The 23,834-nt window shown below is 40.8% G+C and overlaps 1 protein-coding gene across 13 annotated transcripts in view; it reads left to right on the top strand.

Moving 5' to 3' along the window:
* The window catches only part of PEAK1 (pseudopodium enriched atypical kinase 1), a 255,006-nt gene extending 236,857 nt beyond the window's left edge, over positions 1-18,149 (top strand). For 12 of the 13 annotated variants that reach the window (XM_036239172.1, XM_016144088.2, XM_016144084.2 and 9 more), the window contains one exon: positions 11,489-18,149. In XM_036239172.1, coding sequence (XP_036095065.1) covers positions 11,489-12,646 — 1,158 coding nt within the window. In that variant the 3' untranslated portion in view covers positions 12,647-18,149. The remainder of the gene's footprint in view (positions 1-11,488) is intronic. The other variant, XM_036239173.1, reaches the window with a different exon arrangement.
* The last annotated feature ends 5,685 nt before the right edge of the window (positions 18,150-23,834 follow it).

Genomic DNA, 23,834 nt, shown 5'->3' with positions numbered 1-23,834 from the left:
ATAAAGCTTGGAGAGGTGAGCTAACTTGCTTAGAGTCACACAGCTAGAAATTAGTAGATTTGTGATTTAAATACAGATCTCTCTGACTCCATAGCCTACACTTTCACCATTATATCATATATTAATTTCTTAATGTATATTGCCCATTCCAGACAACCCGTTTCTTCAGAGGGCTAAAACTCAATATCAAGAATCCTTGTCCAATTATGTTCAATGCAACAGTAAGTGATAGGCTTCTTCAATGTACTAAATAAAGCCTGGACTTTGAAATCTGAAAGATCTGGGTTCAAATTCTGGCTCTGCCACCTATTAGCTTTGTCACAAGCTACTCTGAATCTCAACTTCCTCAGCTTTAAAAAAGGATAATAATGGTTACCCATCCTATGGGGCTGTTTGGCTAAAAGAAAACAAAATGTCTCTGATAAGTATTTCTTTCACTATTCTTTAAATTCTGCCCGTTACATTAAGAGAGTAATAATATTTAAGCCTCAGTTTCCTCCTCTTAGTTGTTTACAGTAATAATCCAGGTTGGGATCAAGTGAGATAATCGCATATGAAAGAGTTTTTAAAAACAAAGATCTATGTAAACTTAAGGTAATGTTCTCCAATCCCATAGTTCCTTTTCACTGATTCTATTCATGGTTTAAACCAATTAACATATCTAAAAGACTTCTATGTGTTAATTTACCTTAGAAAGGCCAGATGGTGTCTTAGTAAATTAATGGATAAGGTAAACTAAAGCCCTTACCCGTATATCACAACAGTATATATCTGGACCAGACCTTAAGCTAGCTGTTCTCTGCAGTTGCAGCACCTACATTGTTTAACTTATAGTGACACTGGCAGAGTTGCCCTATGTCCCAACCCATACTTTTTAAATTAAATTGAGAGATAAACTACAGAAACAGGATCTAGATTCAAGTTAATACATTACTGTTGAGTCTAAAACAGCATTTTGAGATTCTCTGTTAACTCAAGGGCTGTTATATCAATTAGGGTTTTCTACCTTGGATTACCTTATTATTGCTATAATACAGGAGCGTCAATGCAGGATGAGGACATATTTCAGAAAGGGGTATTGAGTATATGTTATTTCAAAACAACTGAGAAGTAGGATTTGACTAACTTTATGTATTCCTGCCATTCCTGTGTCTTCATGTAGGGGATTGTGGGTTGGGGTGGGGGACAGAGTATATCACATAGGTGTTAGGGCTTCAACATAAGACTTTTGGGAGGACACAGTTTAGCCTATAACTTTATTTTTCATTCAATGTGAATAGCATTTTTCTTTTTATTGATCTTAAACTAAAAGTCAACAGAGATTAAATAAAGGAGATTCAGAGTCAGCTGTCGTGCATCCAAGTCTTGAATCTATTGTTATGTATTCTCAAGTATATCATTTAACTAAACATATCTTGGTTTTCACATGAATGTATACTTCCTACCCTACCTACCTTATAAGATTGTTATAATGCACATATGTTTATGTAGTGAAACTGCTTTTATAAGTTACAAAGTATATATAAAATCTAATAAAATAATACATCATTGTTTTTAACAGTAATGGAAAATTACTGTTCAACATTTTTTTAGGTTATTCACTATTATTCTTCTTTAATATTAGGCACTAGCCTGAGCATATTTAGATAGGTTCTGCACTTAGATATTTTCTTTCTCATTACTTCAAAGATGTAAACATCTTTCCTTAAAATTATGAGAGAAAGCTACTAAATGCTAATATCCTCATGAGTTTTAGCACTGGTAAAAATTGGAAACAAACTAAGTGCCTGTTATTAAAGAAACAATTTAATAAATTATGCCACATCAGCCCAATGGAGTGTTTGCAGCTATTAAAAATGGTAATTATAAAGACTGCATAAATCATGAAAAACACGTTTTTTAAAATGTCACATGAAAATAGAATACCAGATAGTACGATCATAACTTTTAAAAAATTGACCAACAAAATTGTACTATGCAGATAATTCTTATGTAACAATAGTGATAATTATAGGCAATTTTTATTTTGTATTAAAAAGTAATATCATAATACCTTTTCAGTGCAAAAACTAAGGAATTAGAGATTTTAGATCATTTGAGATTTAGCTTCTCAAAAGAACGTATCCTTAGTAATTCATCTCTTTAGTGTCATACTCTAGCACAAATTATAAATAGGTTCTATTTCATGCTAACCAGCTTTGTACACATTCATCGTGTCTGGACTGCTCTTCTGGGAAGAGCAGTTGACCTATTTCAGAGTCACCTTAGGGTTCCTCATGAAAAATGTAGTTTCCTTGGCCCCATCCATACCTACAGAATCAGAATCTCTGGAAGCAAGGCCTAAGAAACTCCAATTAATAGCAAGCACCCCAGGCAATTTCTATACACAAACTTTGAGGACTATTGACATGGTGATTAAGAATTTGGGCTTTTAAGTCAGAAAGACCTGGGTTTAAATTTGTGCTTTAACAACTTATTAATAAGCTGCGTTACCCTGGCCCAGTTACTTGTTGTTTCTAAGCCTGATGTCTTTATATATAAAATGGAGGGGAAAAAAAACCTCATTCTTCTTAAAGCCATTGTGAAATATCACAAGAGTCGATATGTACATGGGGATGTATATAATGCTCAGAACATCATTGAAAAGCATTCAGTAAGTGCTAGCTATTGATTCCTTCACTCTCTTCTCATATTCGTAGAAAACTCCTTCCTGTGTTTTTATAATCCAGCTCTGTGAATTTTCTTTTCTGACCTTCTGAGAGCATGTTGATGGCTCCTCTCTGTTTATGTTTTTTATACCCCATGAATTTCTCTATCACTGCACCTAAGTTATGCTACAGTTTTACATTTATATAATACTGCCATTATGTAATGGAGGTAACATGCTTCCCCTCCCCACTATTAGATTTGAGCTTCCCCATGACAAGAACCACCACTTATTAATCCTTATATCCTTATTACATTATTAATCTAATATCCTTAGCATTAGATAGCAGTATTGCTATCTAATGTAATACCATGTATATAGTGGGCATTCGATAAGTATTGTTTTACCTTTTAGCAAACATTTACTGTATAAAATGTGATATCTGTGTAGGTTTACAGAACTACATATAAATAGGACACAGGTCTTGCTCTTGCGGAGCTTATATTGTAGTGGGAAAGACAAAGGCATAAGTAATTCTTAAACAAGACAGATTATGATGAAGGTTCAGAGTCACATACAGAAGTGTAAAGATGAATGAAGATGAATGAATGAAAGGAGTTATCTCAGGGCCATAAAAAGGGCCTCTTGTGTCCATTTCACACTGTGGTAAATACAGTGTGTGGAGAGAATAGTGGAAAATTTGGCTATGAGGAGTTTTGGGACTAAATTTAGAAGCTTTGAATGATGAGCTTAAGAGGTTAGATTTTGTGTTTTGTGGGAGGCCACTAAGGATTTTTACATAGAGGTATAACATAAGATTAATGATTTTGAAAGAAAACTATGGTGGAAAAGTCCAGAAGAACTAGAAAAAGGGAAATCAGATATTATACCATTGCAAGAGTCCAGGTAAATAATAATGAGACCCTAAAATGGGACAGTGGAAAAGAAGGGGCAGATAATAGACCATATCTGGTGAGTGGCTGGATGTAGGATGAGGGCAGTAATGCTAAAATTTCAAGAAGGAGGATGACGATACCATTAACTAAAATATGAATCAGAGAAGCTAGAAAGATAAGCTCTTTGTGAAGTATGCCTGCGGGACAGTTAAGTCAAGAGAAACACGGTAGCCAGATTTTTAAAATGTAGTTTTGGTATTCAGAAGAGAGGTCAGAACTAGAACTATGGTTACCCATGCCCCTCATAGACGTGATTTAGTTCAGACCATGGGAATATATGAGATTGAAGTGGTATAGCCTACAAATTGGGAAAAGGCTCACACACCTAATTAAGAGAATTTGGAAAAGAGGTATCAAAAAGCAAGGACCCATAGATCAGAGAGTCCAAGGTTGCAGAAAGCTTGAGCAGAATGAGTAAGGGAAGGAGTTCAGGCTCTGGTAAACCTTAAGAAAATACAGTCTCAGGAATAATGGAGTAGATAACAGATGCAGCGAGGAAGAGGGTTCATGAAGTGGGGAAGCTATGGAGGCAGTGAGTGCAGCCTACTTTTTAAATGTTTTGGTGAAGAAAAGGCCAAATTGATGCCCAGACAATATTTAGCCTTCAACTCCTATTCTTGTCTTACTCATGTCTCCTTTTTATCCCCTCATCACCTTTTGGTGAGCCACCACCCAGCAGACCAGACCATGTGTCTCTGTAGGCTGCGTATTGGTTGGCCTCAAGCCCTTAACTTCCTGTCTCTAAATAAAATCTACCCTGTTTTTTCTCCCTTTCAAAGTATCTGTGTAGCCACTGGCCATACACATAACCCTCAAAGAGACTCAAGTGAACATTAGAGTGGACCTTCATCATTCTACACAGGAGGAAACTGAGGCCAGAGAGGAACAATTAGGGTCACCAGCTTCCTGGAAGGCTACTTCCTGACTTCTACATGGAACCTGCCCTACTGTCAATAGACTGACCCTTCTGTGCTTTAGTGTTGTCCCTGTATGGACAAATGACATCCTTTTGCCTGGAAGCAAAGTAAACAGTTGGTAAAATCATGGCTCAGTCTCATTGGGACATTATTTTTTCACTGCTCTCATGAGATCATTTTATAACAAATGTCGTTATGTGGAGACCACATAAGAAATTTGGATGAGATTACTTTGAGTAGATAATGAAAATCTCACATAAGCAAAAAGTATAAATTTATGACATGTTTTTCCAACAGTCCAAATTTAAGGTAGTAAAGGCATCTTCTCTTTTAAAAGTAGCCCAGGTCTTTGTTCTCAAGGCTAGAGCACATGAAGTTCAATGCTGGTGTACACTTCCCTACAACAGCAGCGGGGCCACTTCTCCCTCCCCTATGCCAGGAATCCTGTTAAAAGCTGTGATAGAGGTGAACTATGGAGACCAGCATCTTTTATTGCATTTTGACTTCCAGAGTCTCTGCTTATCTCATTTGGTGGACTTTGAGAAAGTAAGAAACTAAATGAAAAAGCATTAACAGAAATCCGTTTGGTAGGAATTTACAACTAGTGCAGACTGTGGACACAGGCAATTAACTACTGACTTAGTGACAAGGAAAAAATTATAGAGGAGAAACCACTTCCACTTTCATAATTCAACGCAAATATGCCCAACACTGAAACTTCACAGAACGTAATTGATCAGCAGCCAACTATACATACTCACAGCCATCCTAGATCAATGTCCACTTCATTTCAGGGCCAAATGCTTACAGAAGTATCTAAGAGTCTCAACTGAGGATTGGTTTAGAAAGGAGAAGTTTAGGGTACTCATGAAAACCTGGAATCAAAATGAATTGTCTGGTAGAAAAATGGAAACATAACTTTTAATGAGGTAAGAATTATAAATTTGGGTTAAATTAATTTAATTCCTAATCTGGACTATGAGTGATTATTGAACTGTTGTGTGCCTCATTGTCTCTAGTATGAACATCCTGGATGTTATTCTGTCAGCTTGAATTACTGGCTCAGGAACACATGCTGAGTGGGAATGTGAAAAGATTTGATGAGTACTAGTCACAAGTAAAATAGTAAAATCTTATACAACTGCCTTTTGAAATTTCTCTTTTAGATTCCAAAACAGATTTCTTGGGAATGTGAACATTTCACAGCAAATTAATCTGTAAATTACTTGGCCTACCTGACAGGTCTCATAGCAGATTCCTACAACAATGGAGTTCTGAGTACTTGAGGTCCAGACGGTATTTACACATTAAATACTTAATCCATTTTTAAGATATCTGTGACAACATTGAGTGTGTCTGGGTCTTAGCTCTGTTGCAGCAAGTAAAACAACACTCCTTAGGCAGATCAAGGAATTGAGGTGAATCAATGATTGGCCTGTATTCTTAGAATGAGATTGTACCACATACTGATATTAATTTAGAATTCTATACTCTCTCCCATTTGCAGCTGTGCTTTTGTGTAATGTGACAAAGCACAGATAGTATAGTGTGTGTGATTTTCAGTGTTCCTCATTTTTGTCCTTCTACGATTTACTTCTTACCATATCCATCTCTATTAGGGTTCACAGAGGCACCTTAAAATGCAGTGTAAGATGGAAATGAGATTCTCTGCTGATAAAGTGGAAGTAGGCTGAAGGCATACTAAGCCGACTGGGCCTATAATGGAAAAATAAAAGCTAGCGTGCAATAGTTTTGAAGAGTTCTGTATTTTGTAATTATTGCTTTCTTTGGGGAAAAGGAGAGAAAATTGAATAGAATAATGAAGAGGAATGTCGTTTTGTACAGCAAAATCACTGAGCCTCTAGGGCAGCCTGGACTCAGTAGACAGACCTCATTGTTCAGATTTTACTCATTTGCATAGTTAGGTCATAAGTGTTTATTACTCAGATTTGCCCCCTCCCCCATCACCTTGACAACTTCCATCTGTTTCATAAAAGCTATTTGTTTATTACTCAGTTGGTCTGAGTAAATAAACCCTGTGGCTACACCAGACCACGTGGAGCCTTTCTCAGTATCTTGTACAGATATATTTAGCATGTACTATGTGCCTGGCTCTGTGCTAGACTGTAAAGATACCAATATCTTTTAAGACAGACAAAAAAAAAATGGTATCTGTAATATAGAGATGTGTACAAGATATAGAAGAAACACAGAAGTTTAGGGTATTTAGTACTTTGTCTTTTTGACAGAAGTGACACATGAGAAGGGCTTTGAAAGAATAAGTAGGAGTCACTCAAGGAGATGAGCAGTGAGGAGGGGCCCCAAACAGTGAAAACAGCAGGAGAAAAGGAGCTGGCTGTAGGTCGTTCAATAAAGCAAAAGTGGAAGAGAGGTGAGAAATAAGGCTGGAAAGGATGGCCAGGCCAGGACTTTAACCTGTGGGGAGCGACTAGGAAATTTAAATAGGCGCGCAATTTTTTTGAAAGGTGGCTCTGGTAGCTATGTTATTTAAGGGGAAACACAGGAGAGGCAGGGAAACCAGCTGGAAATATTTTGTAGTGGTCCAGGCAAGTGATAATAGTTGCAATAGAGATGGAGGAAAGAGGATAATTTTTGAAAGTTATTTGGGAAGAAAATCAATAGAGGTTGGTAAGTACTTGGATATAGGAAGTGAAGATAGAGGAGAAATCCAGAGGTAATTTGATTTCTCACCCAGATGTTAGGACAGATAATAGCATAATTCACCAACAGAGGGAGTGCTGGAAGAACAGGGTTTGGTGGGAAGAATTTTTCAGGCTGAGCTTAAGGCATCTATGAGATGGGACATATATAGGGATAAACCAAGTAGGCCATTGTATAGATGAGTTTAAATCCCAGACACAAGTCTGGGTTACAAATGTAGATGTGGAAGTCAGCAACATATCAAGCAAGCTATGATTTTGCTGAAGGGAATCAATGAAAAAAGAGAACAGAGAGCAGACCCACCCCCAAACACAGCATTTCAAGGAGACTTTAGGAGGAAAGGTCAAATAAAGAAGAATGGATAATACCACTCCATTCATGACTGATTTATTCCATAGCCCTGTCATCTTGTTTTGCTAAATGCCCACCTTTCCCCTGCACCTCCCTACTTTGTTGCTTTAAACTGAATATCTGTTCTACTCCCTAGTATTGAAAGAATAGTAAGATGTACATACTCTTTACAGGTCCCAGGCATTGTGGGCACTCTGAAAGGGTCAGTAGTATTGACAGATGATGCCATCTTCCCCTTCCCAGCTGCTTTTAATGGGGGCTTTATAGTCCAAGTCCCCCCAAGTCAGCTTTTTAAGTTAGCTGTCTTTGTTGAGATTATTATTGCAGACATAAATGTTTTCTAATGGCAAATTTGCCTAAAAGATATATAGATCAGTTGCCACAAACGACACAGAAAATGAGCCCCTGTACTGAAATGAATATTTGAAATTAAACTTTTTGAGTTGTCTGTGAGGAATCATTGTAACACTCCGTTTCTCCTCTAAGATCAGGCCTGTGTAAGTGCTGTGTGCTTTGACTTGCATCTAAGAAGATCTCAGGGAAAGGCAATTTGGCTCTGATTCTGAAGCATGTTTTTATTCCTATTCTCCAACAGATGATTTATCGGTGGTTAAGAGATATTCACCCCCACTGTATTTGGGGCTCTATCTGGATTGCTTCAGGGTGCCACAAATTGGAAGTGCTGAGGAACTCATCAGATACTCGTTTGAATGTTCCGTTAATATGAATCATCATTTTTCTTTCCCCTTCTGTCCTCACTCACCTTAATTAACTCAGGCAAGCAGTCAGTGTCCCCTCAAGCCTCTACTTTTGTGCCAGTACATTGTCCACGTTGGTGAATATGTAACTACCAGTTGGCTGGCTGTACTTTTTGATGTTTTGGTGTCCTCTGGAGAAATAGCTCAGGAAGGCATGCCCTGTGAGTAGGCAAGTGGGCAAAGGTCACTGTGCCCTGGGTGAGCATCTCTTTCCGCTTGTGCTCTTCATCTGAAGTGTTCAATTTGCATAAATTTGACATTGCCACCTTCTTAGAACCAAAAACTTGTTCAGAAAGCAGACCTATGGTGTATTTTACGATTCGTCCTTTTGCTACACAGTCTACATGTAAATGACACCTGGCTGTCAATATTACAGCTTCCTCTGATGTTACTGTGGCTTTTTCTTCCCATTCCGAAAATGTAGACAGTACAGAATCTGATAAAATTGGCAGCATTTGAAATAGGTTTTTCCATACACAGTCAAAACAAAAATGAGGTGATTTTTCTTCCTTTAAAAGGGAGAATCTTACATGAAGATATGGGATCATTCCAGCTCTAGTTTTGCTCCTATTTCAAAATTTTAGGAAGCTTTGAAGCTAAACATAAATTTCTGTTATAGTGTCCATGTTCTTACCTACTCACAAGGCTCTGGGGAATCTTATAAAAATTATGTGTGGGTAGATACAATTAGAATGTCACAATTAGAATAATAATTACAATTAAAATATCGTCTCTGCTTCTAATGCCAAACCAGAAGGTGGCAAGTTTTTTTAGTACAACTTGACGTAGTGAAAACTGAGGTTGGCCAAACAGTTCTCTCTCTCTAAACCTTAGGTAGATCTTTCTTGGATCAGAACTTACTGCTGGTCTCGACTTATTTTTCAGGGCTGACCCTGGCATGGAGGTGTTGAATTTTAGCTGCCCTCTACCAAACATGTGGTCAGAGAGACTCACTGCCGGGACAAGTGGCTCTCAGGGCTCAAAAGAAATATTTATTTTTTTGTCTTACTCTCTTTGAAAAAAATATGAGGATTCTATCATAGTGCATCACTTTTCACATTCATTGTTTTAGTCACTATCAATGTTACATGTGTACAGCTTTGAGATTTACAGGTATACTCTGCCTACTTGACCTATTTTAATCCTCACCACTGCCTACTATGAAGTAGGTTTCAGTATTCTTTATATTGTCTTCTTAATTAGGGAGATTGAGACCCAGAGTAATTAAGTAATATGCCCAAGGTTACATAGCTAGTGGTGGGGCTAAACCCCAGGCATCCCAAGTCTTTGGTTGAGTGCACTTTCTGTAACATGACACCTAGAGTTTAACTACACATCTCATTCGGCCAAAGTAGGGGTATTTGATTGACTTTTCAAAGGCTGAGGAGTTGAGACCTTTGAACTTTCATTCCAATAGGAAATGTGATATTGAGCAAATTATTAAATCTAGAAATGGAATTAATGGTGCCATGTCCTGGGCCTCATTCCACACAACTAAATGGTGACTAATATAGGATTTTCAAATATCTGGTGACACATGAACATGAAATATTGTCAATAGTACAGTATAGAAAGAATTCATGGAGTTGTTGAGCATGTAGGATTGATTATATGTTATACTTCATGTGCTGGGATTTTGAGAGCTTTCCAAAGATAACATTTTCTGAAAGATATATGTTCGAACTTGAACTCAGCCTAAGGATATCTCTGTTTCAAAACCAGAAGTTTGCTTAAAGAAGAAAGAAATGCCTCTTATACCTTCAAACTGATTAGGTGAGTGGTAGAAGACTTGAAGAAACTTGTTTTCAGAGGCAGTAGAGTGAGGAAAGAAAGAGAGAGATTTCTATGGCATTGATCAAGTCTCTAACTAATATATGTAAATACAGCACATGAGAGAGAGATCCCCCTTTCCCCTTGATATTCTACCCGCGGTCTTTTTTTTTTTTTTTTTTTTTTTTTTTTAAACATCTGTTTGAATGGAAATCAGAGCATGCTGCCTCTCAGAACTGGGAACCCATCAGCATCCTAAGAATATATACATTTTTCTTCTTAAATAAAAATGACTAGAAAATCCTTTTAAAAATTTTACTTCTTTTCTGAATAACTGCAATAACTGGGCAGTGTAAATACTGCGGAGTGCCTGTCGTTGGGGCTCTGATTTCTGTGAAATATGGCATTGTGCACATGCTGAGGGGGAAGAGTATGAAATGTGCTCCTCGTTTAACAGGGCTGTGGAGGAGTTGTCCTGACCACGTTATTATGACCTATGAACTAGTGTTAGAGACTGAGTCATCCACTGTCAGCTTCTCCATTATATCAATAAGATAATCTATTTTGGGGAGATTTTATTTACTTTTTGGCTTTAAGACTAGAAATACAATAGTTTTAATGTGTAAGACTCTTGGATAATGTTTTTGATCAAAAAATTCTCCCTTGATCTGTAACCACTTAATAAAGTTCTTTTTAAAAGGCCTTATTGCCTTGAATATTGGGCCTTAGATGAGGTCTGTTAAGAGAAAACATAAAACTCAGGTTCCTGCCATCAAAATGTTGGCTTTGTTTTCACCAGGTCAGACCAGTGATTCTCTCAAACCTCTGTCTCTACCCTGCCAGTGAATTATGAGTGCCCGAATGGTAACCATCACAGTGACGTTCACTGAAAAGTTAGGAAAACCCACAATTTATTTGGCCAATTGTATGTTACTCTCCTGACCAGTGGTAAAATGAGGTATCTATGAGCCATTTATCGAGCTGCTGTGTATATCTTGGCTGTAAACCTCCACAGAAAGTAGGTGAAAAATTATTTTTTCTTGTCCTGTTTTCTAGGTGAGGTATAAGGTATAGTGAAGACAGACTTAGGTTAAAAACTGGTAGCCTTGGGCTGCCTTTTTTTTGTTCATTTCTTTGTTTTATTGTTAGATCCTTAGCCTGTTTTGAAGGTTAGCAGGGAGATCAGAGATATAATACACATAAAGTGCCAAGCACGTAGGTAGCCTTAAGAAATGGCTACTACCATTATTACTGTCACTCAGCACAGGACGACCAAGACCCTTTCTGAAGACTTCATTATAATACTGTTCCTAATCAGTCACCTTCCACTTAAATCCTCCTTTACACATCATAAGCCTGGTTATGAAAGTATGTGTTTTAACTTGTGTTATTTGTTTTTTTTTTCAGATCTGTAAGAGCAAAGCTAAAGAATCTCAGCAGTATTATCACAGTTTGGCTGTTCGTCAGAGTCTGGCTGTCCATTTTAACATTCAGCAGGACTGTGGTCATTTCCTTGCTGAAGTCCCTAAGCGTCTTCTTCCCTGGGAGGATCCTGATGCCCCTGAAGAGGAAGAGAATGAAATCCAAGAGAATGAAGATGTGAAAGGAGAAACTGATGGGAAAAGCCCAGAGCCCTGCTCTGAAATAGAGTCATCCCAAAAGGAAAGCCAGGGAGTTAGCAAGAAGCAAAGAAGCCATGTTGTGGTCATAACCAGAGAGGTTCCGTATCTCACCATGGCTGATTTTGTGCAAGATTCTCTGGCCCAACATGGGAAAAGCCCTGATTTATATGAGAGGCAAGTGTGTCTGCTGCTCTTACAACTATGCTCTGGCCTTCAGCATCTCAAACCCTACCATGTCACTCACTGTGATCTACGTCTGGAGAACCTGCTACTTGTCCACTACCAGTCTGGGGGAACCACCCAAGGCCTTGGGCCTGCAGAGCCCAACCCCACCTCATCTTGTCCCACAAGGCTTATAGTAAGCAACTTCTCTCAGGCCAAGCAGAAGAGCCACTTGGTGGATCCTGACATTCTCCGGGACCAGTCTCGCCTCGCTCCAGAGATCATAACAGCTACCCAGTACAAAAAGTGTGATGAGTTCCAGACAGGTATCCTCATCTATGAGATGCTACACCTCCCCAACCCCTTTGATGAGAACCCAGAGCTAAAGGAGAAGGAGTACACTCGCGCAGACCTGCCTCAAATCCCACTCCGTTCCCCATATTCCTGGGGCCTTCAGCAGCTGGCCAACTGCCTCCTGAATCCCAACCCTTCTGAGCGGATCCTCATTTCAGATGCCAAAGGCATCCTCCAGTGTCTGCTTTGGGGCCCCCGAGAAGATCTCTTCCAGACTTTCACCACTACCCCCAGCCCAGTACAAAGGAATGCCCTGCTCCAAAACTGGCTGGACATCAAACGAACCCTGCTGATGATCAGATTTGCTGAGAAGTCCCTGAACAGGGAGGGTGGGGTCACCCTTGAAGACTGGCTTTGTGCTCAGTATTTGGCTTTTGCCACTCCAGACACCCTCAGTCGTATTGTGAAAATCCTGCACCACCGTTAATGTATCCTGTTTGCTGCTTTTACTCCATTTTCACCTTCTTCAAGTCACCCACGCACTTCTCCATCCTAGTACTCACAGAAGAGAGTGAAACTGTCCATCTCTTTCCACAAATAAATGAGTCCACTCAGAAAGGTTTTCCACGGCTCCAAATCGAATGAGAAGCTGAATCTGTCTTAAATTTATAGAAATTCTACTGTACAAACATCCAGTTGCCTTCCATTTGACACCTTTCACCCTAATTGTCCCACAAATGCAGATAAAAAATGAAAATGAACATTTTTGAAGGGACAGCTCCTTTGGAATGAACTCAGCCCTGTCCAGTTCCTCCATAATTCTGAATTTCACCTGTCTTTTTAACACCAAGTATTTATTGTCACTAGCAGTAGATAGATTTAACCAATTCTACCATCATCCACTAAGCTCTCACAATAGACTTCCTCTGTCACCAAGCAGAACTTCCATCTTTAGTATTGGCCCAGCTTTGATTCCAGGGAGTATGTTCTTTGTTCCAGCAGATAGTAGGACAAGAAGAGATCCCATCCCTTGGGTCATGGACCCATTTTCATTTCCATTATTGATAAGACAGTATACTGCATGGAGGATACAGCCCTAATAGTCCTCCTTCTGCTGCCACTGCCTGACTCTCTCCTTCACCTCTACTCTGTCCCCACTTGCCAGTGAAGTTTGGGTTTATCAGCCACTTGTGACATATTACAGAGCTGATCCAAGGTGGTGTCACCGATGCCTCAGCAGGGTGGAGTGCAGTTCAGATCTGATAAATAGCTGGCAGTACACAAGGAGATGATTTTCCTGCATGTGCAATTCTCTGGGGACCGTCAGGAGAACAGAGTTTAAAGACTTCTCTGATTACTGTCAAGAGTTGGCCTCCAAAGCTGGTGGTACACAGATCAGTTTTTTCCCCTGAGCAGTAATTGGCCAGCTTCCTCCTTTTAGTAGCCAGTCTTAACTGGTCTACCAAGTGCTATAGACAACAGCTCTGAATGAAATGGCTGTCAATTGAGCTCTAAGATTTCCCTACAGAGCATGGCACAATTGGCTGTTAGGATGACCAGAGGAAGGAGAAGGAGAGAGGGCCACTGATGAGACTGCTCACCTCCTCCTTAGAATGCTGACCTTTTCTGGAAAGACTGCCTCCAAGTTGCACTGGCATGTTGCTCCTTATGACTCTGAAATGGCTCTGAAGGACAGCTCACAGGGAATTTTGATTGCTGAGGTGTGTGGCTGAGAGCTGTTCACCATATGTGGGGTTTGTGCTCCTCTCATGGATATATGTGCAATTTTTGTATGAATATTTTTAGCTGTGTATTACAGTGTTTATGTTGCAACTTCACCTGAAGCAAGATCCACAGAAGTCTTCCCCTTCTTCCCTTGGCACATATTTGCTCTAAGAGAGAAGTGTTCCTTCCACCAGGGTGTGCGAGTGTGTGTGTGTGTGTGTGCTTGTTTTATTCAAAACTGTGAGTATCTGTTTACTTCAACCTTGAAATCCCAAGAGTCACTCGGACAGTGTGAGTGTGTATACACGTGTACCCCATGTATGTGTACACATGCTGGAAGTAGAGGCCAGGCCTCTGGGGGAGCAACCTGTGACGGGATTGATAGACATGTTCTCTGCACCTAGTCAGTGAGGGCGCCGTTAGGTGCTTCACCTACCAGTGCAGAGTTCCTTAAAGCCAAGACTGACTGTGCAGTATTACTTAGATCGCACATTAGTGGCCTTTGGAAGTTTCTAAACATTTTTAACAGCCTTTCATGTGATTCACCTGTATCAAAGAAAGGAGAAGAATGTATTTTATTATTTTTTTTTTTAAGAGAATGGGACATGTGAGGCTCCATGAAAGATGTCCCTGTCCCGGCCAGCAGTACAGGACTCCTAAGGGAGGGAGCTGGGTGGCCCAGAAAGTGGCTTGTCTCCTCTAGCCAGAGTACAGGGCTTTGCCCTTAAGAATGGCCAGAGAATGGGCATGCTGCTGCAGGCCAGCAGTCCACTCTCTCAATGTCCTGGGGCATGGCTCTGCCTTGCCTAACAGACTGAGTTTGGGTTCACTTTAGCATAGCCCATGTGCACATAACTCCTTGCCTAATTATACACTGAAGTAGCAGCACGCAGACCACTGACCATGTCAGCCAGAACATTCCCTTACCAGCCTCCCCCCATTCCCTGATGGTTTGCACATTGAGATGCTTTCTCAATGTCACTCTTGTGGTGCCTTGCCCATGTAAATTTGAATGTTGAGTATTTAATGTGGTTTCATATTTAATCAAGAAAGTTCCCTGGTCCATTTATTTGTTCTCTAGGTAGTATTTTTCTTTCTTCCTTTCTCTTTTTCTTTCTCCTCCACCCACGCCCCCCGCCCCCACCCTACTCCCGCATTTTGACTTGGATCCAATCTTCTTCATTTTAACTTTATATAACCCTCTGCCATTATTATCTTATAGCACTGGTAAACCAAGCACCTCTTCACTTCAGATATGTTTAGTACTGCTTTTGTATTCATATTCGTTAAGAGCAAAAGATAAATGCCAACTAGTAGTAGACGGGACTTAGGCTTCCCAGAGACAGGGGCTAGATTTATTTTTCTCTGATGGCCAAGAAATGTGAGGTAAAGAGGGCAAAGGGTGTTACAGGTTAGAGCAAAATAGACAAAATAACTATGTTTAGGCAGAAAGTACTACATCAGATGGTCCTCAGAATATTTTTCGAAAATAATGAAATTCAGTCAATCTAATAATATGACTTTTTTTACATTTCCATCTAAATTATATTAAGAACTTTGAATTCAATTAAAAAGAAACACTACCTTCACAGACAGAGATATATATATGAGTTTGGGATTGTGACTAGTAAAGCACTTTAAGTTGTCTCAAGTAACTTCAAGTTACTATCTTTAATAGTAATTGGATTTTTTTTTTCTTTGCTAATGAAGTCTGTAATATTTATTCTTCCATATTGAGAGTTTGAACAATTAAGCCGCTTTTGAAACTTTTCCTTAAGCCGCATGAACAAGAACAATCTCTCCAACTTATCTGGGTGTTAGAGAAACAGGACAACGGCTGGAGTAGCCAAGACCAAGACTGAATGTAAAACAGAGAGCTTTGGTAGAGTGATAACCTAGTCTTGGAAGAAAGAATCAGATGTTCCACAAAGAGGACTAAGACTGGAAGATATCTCCCATGCGAGCTTGAGGAGAACTCCTTTAGTATATGTACACTATGTGATACCCAGACATTCGTTCATGAAGAATAGCGGCATGAGAAAAAAACAGTTGTAACCTGTAGAATCAACAATTAAAGAATTGTGAATGAGGTCTACCAACCCCCAGGCTAATTTAGCTCTGGAAGCCAGGAGTATGGCAGTGGGTTTCAAGTTTTGCCCTCTAAAGATGAACTAGGTGAGGTGTGGAGAGGGGCACAAGCACCCACAGTACTAATGTTGGGGTGCTAAAAGTAAAATACATACATTAGGATTTTAAAAGCCTGAATAGATTTTCATTGTCACATTAAGTGAGGGCCAGTTTTGCTTCCAAACTCAAATTTGTGGACATAGAAAACTCTTAAGCCAAGAAATTTTATTCTCTAGGAATATTAATGATATTTCTAAGAATAAAACTACCTAAATTGTATTTTAAAGTTTTTAGTATTATAGAATTTCCATGAAAGATCTTTGGGGCCTACTAAACAGTAGGACACAGAAAGATTACACTTAGCTTCTCAAAATTCTATTAAGAATAATTTGTTGCTCGGAAATAACCTCACTTGGTTTTGCTAGTAACCTGCAACTAGGATTATTCCCTAGATTTTACCAGCAGTGATCTGAAAAAATGCAGGCTAGTATGGGTAAATAAAAAAGGAACATACTTGGAGAGGGGGAGAGAGGAACTTGACTCCTTAGGCCAACTCTGACATATTTTTTTATTCTTTGGACTAGTTGATAAGGGTTGAAAATTCTGGTTCAGCCTAATGAGTAAAGAGGATGGCTGCCCACGAAACCTGGTTATTAGTTTTACCTCATTGAAGCTTATACTCTCAAAGGCCCCAAGTGCTATGCTGAGACAAATCCAAGTGCTGCTCTTGCTGAAGTGTACGCTGAAGTCCAGCTGTCCATGCCATGGCAATGCCAAATGTGGTGATTCCATGGTCCAAAAATGATGCCATAAGGGAAACAGAGCTGTAATGCAAGAGTCTAGATAGGGATTATACCAAAGAAAAAAGCCTTGTTGTCCTGATGCTTCTAAGGTGATGAGGGTGAGTTATAACAGATGCCATGGAAGGGGGATTCACACACATTCCATATCAAGGTGTTTGGCTAATAAAATAATCTATCCTCCCTCAAAAAAGTATCTTTTTTTTTTTTTAAGTCCACTTTGTATATTAGGGCATAAAAGACGATGATGGCGATGAAAGCCTTGGGCAGATTGTAAAGTTTCCCAGTTCTTTTTAGGAGTTCCCCTTGTCATGACTATAGGTTCAGCTTGAGAATATCATATCCAAGTGAGACTGAGGGCTGAGGATTTTTTAGAGATGTACGTTTGTTTAAAGAATTCTTGGTAAATTTCTTAACAAATTGTAATAGTTTCTATAAACCTTCCTACAGAGATGTTTACTACTCATCATCACCATCATTTAATGTTTTTAAGTGCCCAGAATTTACAAGGTGCTATACAGCTGCTAAACACTCTCTCTGCAGCTGTTTGAAATTAAAATAGGTTTTTGCATCAGCTATTGCTAGAAGCTTTCCCCACATAGGTGGGCTTCAGGGGCCTGTATTCCACACATCTCAGTACATTTCCCACTCCAGAGAACTTCCGTGTTTATTCTAGCTTCTCGCCTTTACCCATCCCACTCACCCCCATGTTTTCTTTAAATCAAGAAAGTTTCAGGGAATCAAAAGAGGACAAATTTTTTTAACCTATAACAGAGTGATATATTTTGCTACAAATATTGTATTATGGAAAATTCACTTTGCCCTTACAGTATATGGAAAGTATGTGTGTGTCTGTACTCACAGTAACTTGAATGTTGGACCAACCCTAGGCTTCAGGGTAGCATTTTTGAAAGATAAATCACACTGCTTCAGAAAACTTGCTCCAAATACTGCTTGGTCATCCCTTCCCTAACCAGGTTTAAAGAGTATTGTGCGTGGACACAGTGAATTGATATCCAAGGCAATTTGGCATGAGATCAGGGCAGAAGCAAGATGTCATCTTTCTCAGTGATTTGAATCATGGTAGTTTTCATTCCAATCTCTCGAATTCTCCATCACTCAGCCCACACTTTATATTTGAAAATATTGTTTCTCTTGCTCTTTCCTGAAGCTTCACCTCTCTACTTACGTATTTTAGAATTATATAAATACACCAATAAAAGGTCTCCTCTGTCACCAAGTGGCTCTGCCCTTTGGTTTGCTGTGGTACTTTGCTGTGTTATCTGTGTCATCATGTTACTGTGTAAATAAATTTGTTTTAAAATACACTAAAAACCAGACAAGTGCTTGTCTTTTCAGTGCCGTCCCGTACTGACATGCTGGGGAAGATTTAGTTGCAGACATGGTTATGTCTTACCACCCAGGACCCATGCCCTTTTGGATCCTCATCTCCTGCTGACGTGGACCATATTTTCTGTTCATTCCCTTTCTCACCTGAGAAATTTAGGCCTGGAATGGAAAGTGAGACCTGCTTTCCCCAGATCTGAGAAGGGTGTAGGTTTGTTGTCCTGCTTTCCCCAGATCTGAGAAGGGTGCAGGTTTGTTGTGTGAGATTGCCCCCTGGTGGCCAGTCACCGTATAGTCTTCCTGTATTTTAGACTTGATTAGCAGGCTCTGGCTGGCACCCAGTGGAGATCTCAGAGCTGTGCAGGCAATATAAGCAGGGGCAAGGCCTTGGAAAAAGAGAGCATCATCTGCTACAGAATTCACATGCCTTTTGCCTGATCTATAAGGTACACAGTCAGAGTCCTCACAAAGGCAGACAGGCTAATTAATGTGGACACTTCAGTAGCAGTGAAGGACACCTGGCTTAAGCAGGAAGAGTCAGCAGTTGGCAGTGGTAGTAACAGCTGTCACATTATTGAGTAGCATGGATGAAAATGCAAACATGTAGACTCTAAACTTAGACCAGATTTTAGAGCTCTGAACCTTTTATAGTGGACACTATCTCCAGCCTAGCATTTCTGCTCCTCTTCACTAGCAAGCACTCTGGACTTTATAGACATCATATTTAAGGCATATTCCATAAAACTGATTGCCAGACTGGAGTTTTGTGTTGCTGAGGAAGCCCAAACCCATGTTGGTGTGGGCCTCAAAGCTCTGTCTTGCCTGAGCCTCAGAGAAAAGGTCAGCAGCAGAACCAGAGAGACAACTCCCAGGTACACAGGCTCTGCCTGCTGAGGTCCTCAGCCTGCTCACTGGAGAGGAGCCTGCCTTAGTTGTGAGCACAGCACACTGGCTTCTAGGGTAAAGGAACTAAATAAAGAAGCAGAGAGTCGGGGCTGAAAGGTCACAAAGTCACAGAGATGGGCGTGCTTTAGGCTTGGGCTACTGTCTAATGCTCTGCTGGCATGAGTGGCCAACCTGAGGCCCCAAAGGGATATGGCAGAACTGGTTCAGGGTTGCCCTAGTCATAGTCCAAAGAAAAACAGTTTGTGTTCTTCCAGTAGGTTCGCTTTGTCTTTTGTTATAACTGGAGAGCCTGGGGAGACATCATGCTATTTCTCCTCCGTCACCTCGCCCAGCTCAGGATCCTTTCCTTGGTTGTCCAGAGGTGATGGACCACTGACATTTGGATAGGGTCTTTGGTTTCTGCAGGCCTGGAGACTGACTTCTTTCAACCCAGGTCACAGAAAATGTGGATCTTTCCTACCTGGAATGAACTGGTAAGAGGAGCTCATGAACACCTGAGGCTCTGAGCATGCACCATCTGCTCCAGAAGCTATTTGCCTGCTCTCCAAGGCCCAGTAAATTCTGCTTCATTTTAAGTGAGCCTGTGCTCTGCAAGGAAAAGGACTTCATTAGTGCCTTTGGAGCCAAGGACTGCAGTTGACAGGTCACTAGTGGTCATTAGGAGTTTCTCAAGGCAATTATAGCTGAAACTTAAAAATTGGATTCACTCTGGGTGGGGGACAGGAGGGAGTCAGTTGCCAAGATCCAGTCCTCCCAAATTTGCAAACCTCTGAGTGGAAATGTTATTGGGACAAAAAGGAATGTCTTCCTGTGTGCATCCAAGTCAAGTAATAGATACATGCAGGTTTTGCAGCAAAGAAAGTAAGATTTATTAGAGAGTTCCAAATCCTGGAGACAGGCAAGCTATCGCTTAAAGGCCTGACTTCCCCTCTCTCCCCAAGGTGTTTTGGGAGTACAGATTATATATGGAAAAATCAGTAGTCATGGACACTAAGGAAGTTGGGGTCCTGGGTGCTACCAGTTGGATGATTGGAGGAGGATGAGGTAATTGATCAATTGTGTTCAGTTCTGGAATCACCTATGGCACCATCCCATCTGGTGCTGTGGTCTGGTCCCATGGCTGGTGAGGTTGTTCTGCCTGGGTGAGCCTGGAGCTGAAAACAGCTAAAGCCAAGATGTTATCCTTAGTCTAAAGCTATTGTCCTCATGATTATAGACCTGAAGCTCAGTTAATCTTATGTCCTTAAGCCCTAATGATTAAAGGAACAGGCACATAGAGGATAAAGGCAGGGAAAAGAAGCAAGCAAGTCACAATGTCATTATCTAGCCAAAACCATCTTGAATCAGAAAAGAAAACATATTAAAGAAATGAAGTTTATGTGCAGTTACAGAAATAGCTGCAGAGCTCCAGTGGCGCAATTGGTTAGCACACAGCACTTACACAGAAATAGGCTGCCTGGGCAGAACTCCTAACTTGCTAGAGATTCCAGAGAACTCTGTGCCCACACTCTGGGAGGTACATGGCAGCAACTGGAAGGTAGAACGGTGCCGGTCACCAGTCTCAGCTTAAGAATCGGCATGGCTGGGAGAGGTGCTGGACTCCTGGGGAATCTAGAAGGGGGTAGGGGCCTACCGGGAGCCCGAGGAGTAGAGGGACTCTGCATCTCTGTCGAGGGGTCAGAGCTCTCAGCTCTCTGCAGTTCTGTCACCCTCCACTGCCCATCACAGCAGCCCACACTCTAGTGGAAGTTGTAGAACCAGGGATTAGAGCACCTCTAAGCCTGTTGCTCATCTTCCATTCTTCCCCTAATCTCAAATGCCTTTTCCCCCTGCACCACACTCTACCAGAGATCTGGGAACATGTTTGATACCACCCAATTCTGGGGCCAGAAGCATCGAGCTCTGCAGCCTCCCTCCCTCAGGGCCTGAGGCTTGAAGCTGCTCAGCTTCCCAGACCGACTTTTCTTTCTCCTTAGCCTGCTGACCCTGGGCCTGCTCTAGAAAATCAGGGAAGCCAGCCTTTCCTAAGCACCTGTAGACAGCTGGCCTGGGCACTGCACCAGAGAACCCCCCCAGGCTACCACCAAGTGAGCGCTAACACAATGGATAATGTGCACATCTCCCATAGTCTCACTTCATTTTCGCTGCTACCCCACAGATGACTTCATTCTGCCCATTTTTAACTCAAGTCATCAGAGAGTTTGAACCCAGATTTGTGTGACTTCTAGTCTATTGTCCTTCCATGCCATCCTGTCACCTCTGTGTGGCTAGGACACTCAGGGAGCTCAGGGGAGAACAGTTTCCTAGGAGTGAGTGAGTGTAGAGCCTCAAAAGAGAGGAGGCCTTTTCTGCATGTATTCTTTTGCCCCCTGTTCCAGGGACCCAATGATGGGCAAAGCCAGCGGGAGCCCTGCATCAACTCTGATAGGCAGAGAGGACATAGAGGGTGCCAGCTGGAAGGTGAACAAGGAGCAAAGGCACCTGCCCACTGCTGTATGCCTGGGGAATGGTTTAGAGAAATGAAGCCAGGATCTGGAATGAATTATCTTCCCACCTGCTGGGCTAAACAAACATTTATCCTGCAGACAGAGGCAAAGGTCTCTGGAATCCTTCCCTAGGCCCAAGGGTGCCATGTAGTGCTACATATGCTGAAGTCTCAACAGATCAGGGCCTGATAGGCCACCAGTGTCCCTTAGCACCAACCTGGGCCATCCGCATTAACTCCCTGTCTCCAAGAAGCCATAAACCTGGTTTGAAGGGATCTTGAGCAAATTTCTTAACGTCTGTGTACTCCAATTCATCTGAAGAACTGGGCCTTGACTGCCATACCCTCCTAGACAGGTATCTGGGAGGATGAATGAATGAGGTAACATTTGTGCAAATGTTTTAGCCTGTGTTGTTAAAAAGTAGAGCACACATGAGGCATTCAGAAAGAAGCAAGGGAAGAGAGAAAAGTATTTGTGGGTTTAGGTGAAACTGGTCATAGCCTGAGAAGAGGGACCTCTGAGGGACAGACTTATCTTGAAAGAATAATGTTTGAGGGACAAGGCCCTGCTGGCCCCACCTCCAGCATCTGCACCCTGATATTGCCCACTCTATACCTCCAGCCAACTACAGGCCAATTCATTCTTCCTTGCAAAGTGTATGAGGGCCCCAGCCTGAGTGCCTAGAAGGGGGTCCCAGTGGGAAAGGCTCATCTGGGGTCTGTCTGAATGGGGCATCAAGGGACTGCTGCTGGAGGGCAAAATCACCAGGCTCCGGGGAAGGGGCAGTGTTGAATGTAGGGGAGAACTGAGGGTAAATGAATCTGTTCTCTAGAGGTGCTTCTCTTGAACCAGCTTAATTTTATCTTCACGACAATCCTGTGAAGTAGGTTCTAGAATTATCCCCATTTTACTGATGAGAAAACAAGCTAGACAGGTTTTGTCTGCTTTCTGGTAAGATTGTAAAGCACTCAACCCCTTGCTTCGTGCTCACGCAAATATACGCAAAACATCATATATAGATATATAGATATAGATGATATAGATATAGACATAGATATATATATAGAGATATGCACACACATGTACATACACACCTGTATATATATACAATACTCTGCAAACTGCTTTTCTCACTTAATCACTGGCCCCAAAAGACACCATAGGACTTCTTAAAGGGCATCTTCTCTCACTAAAAATGATAGTATTACAAAACATACATATATGTAAATTTATTCTTATTATTTCTACTTCTCCGAGCATCCAGTCACATACTTGTAGGGGTGGCTAAACACTGAAATATGAAAAATTAAAATTCCCCCAAATACTATGAAAGGAGATACTTAAAGAGATGAGCCATCGGGGTGTAAAGAAAGATCACATTGTCTTCTATTTTAATGAAATTTGAATTTAAAATATCAAATTTTTTGACTTTTACAAAATGGTTCTCAGAATCACTTGGAGAAATGAATAGGCGAAAGAACCCCAGAAATTGTTGAAACTTAGGAACTAAACATATGAGAAAGCTATGATCAGTAAAACAGTGTGATATAGGCATAAGAAAAAAAAAAAGGTCAATGTAACGAAATAGGTAATTGTCAACAAAAGCTTGCTACCACCAATCCAATGCCAACAGGAGTTCCCAGTCTGGGATGCAATAAAAGGAGAAAAATTTATTCCAGAGAACAGCCTACAAACTGGGGAAATGCATCTTCCAGTGGAAACTGAAACTGTGCTGGCTGAGACAGGGGAGGGCTGCTGTTATAAAGTTCCTGCCCCAATCCCTGATTGGTCCACCTTTATGCAAAAGATGAATCCAAACAGCACTGTCCTAACTGGTAAGAATTGCGCATTCTGACTGGTCAGTTAAGATGCAAATGAGCATATAGCAGTGCAGTTCTGATTGGACAGAGCAGGTCTCAGCCCATTGATTAAAACAAACTCCAGGAGAGCACAGAGCAAGAGGAATGCAGTGTGCCTGAGAGGCCTCCATTAGCGATAGCTGTTAGATTCTGGTTATGATTTGGGGTTCAGGTAACCACAAGGAGTCCTTCTTGGCAGGTATATTTTTCTTGAGAGCAACATAACCTAAAAATGAAACTTGATATCTAGAAAAATGTCTATAAAACTATAGGATAAGATATCACTGTACGGAAAGGAAAGAAAATCTTATCCGATAAAATGTACTGGTACAACTGGTTAGCTATTTGGAAAGTAATTAATCTGTACACTGTAAACCAAAATAAATCCAAACAAGAGCAAACAGCTACATGCCACAAAGGAAAGA

The sequence above is a fragment of the Rousettus aegyptiacus genome, unplaced genomic scaffold (genome assembly GCF_014176215.1).
Source record: "Rousettus aegyptiacus isolate mRouAeg1 unplaced genomic scaffold, mRouAeg1.p scaffold_m13_p_3, whole genome shotgun sequence".
Classification (NCBI taxonomy): Eukaryota; Metazoa; Chordata; class Mammalia; order Chiroptera; family Pteropodidae; genus Rousettus; species Rousettus aegyptiacus.
This window is presented reverse-complemented; position numbering and strand designations above follow the sequence as displayed.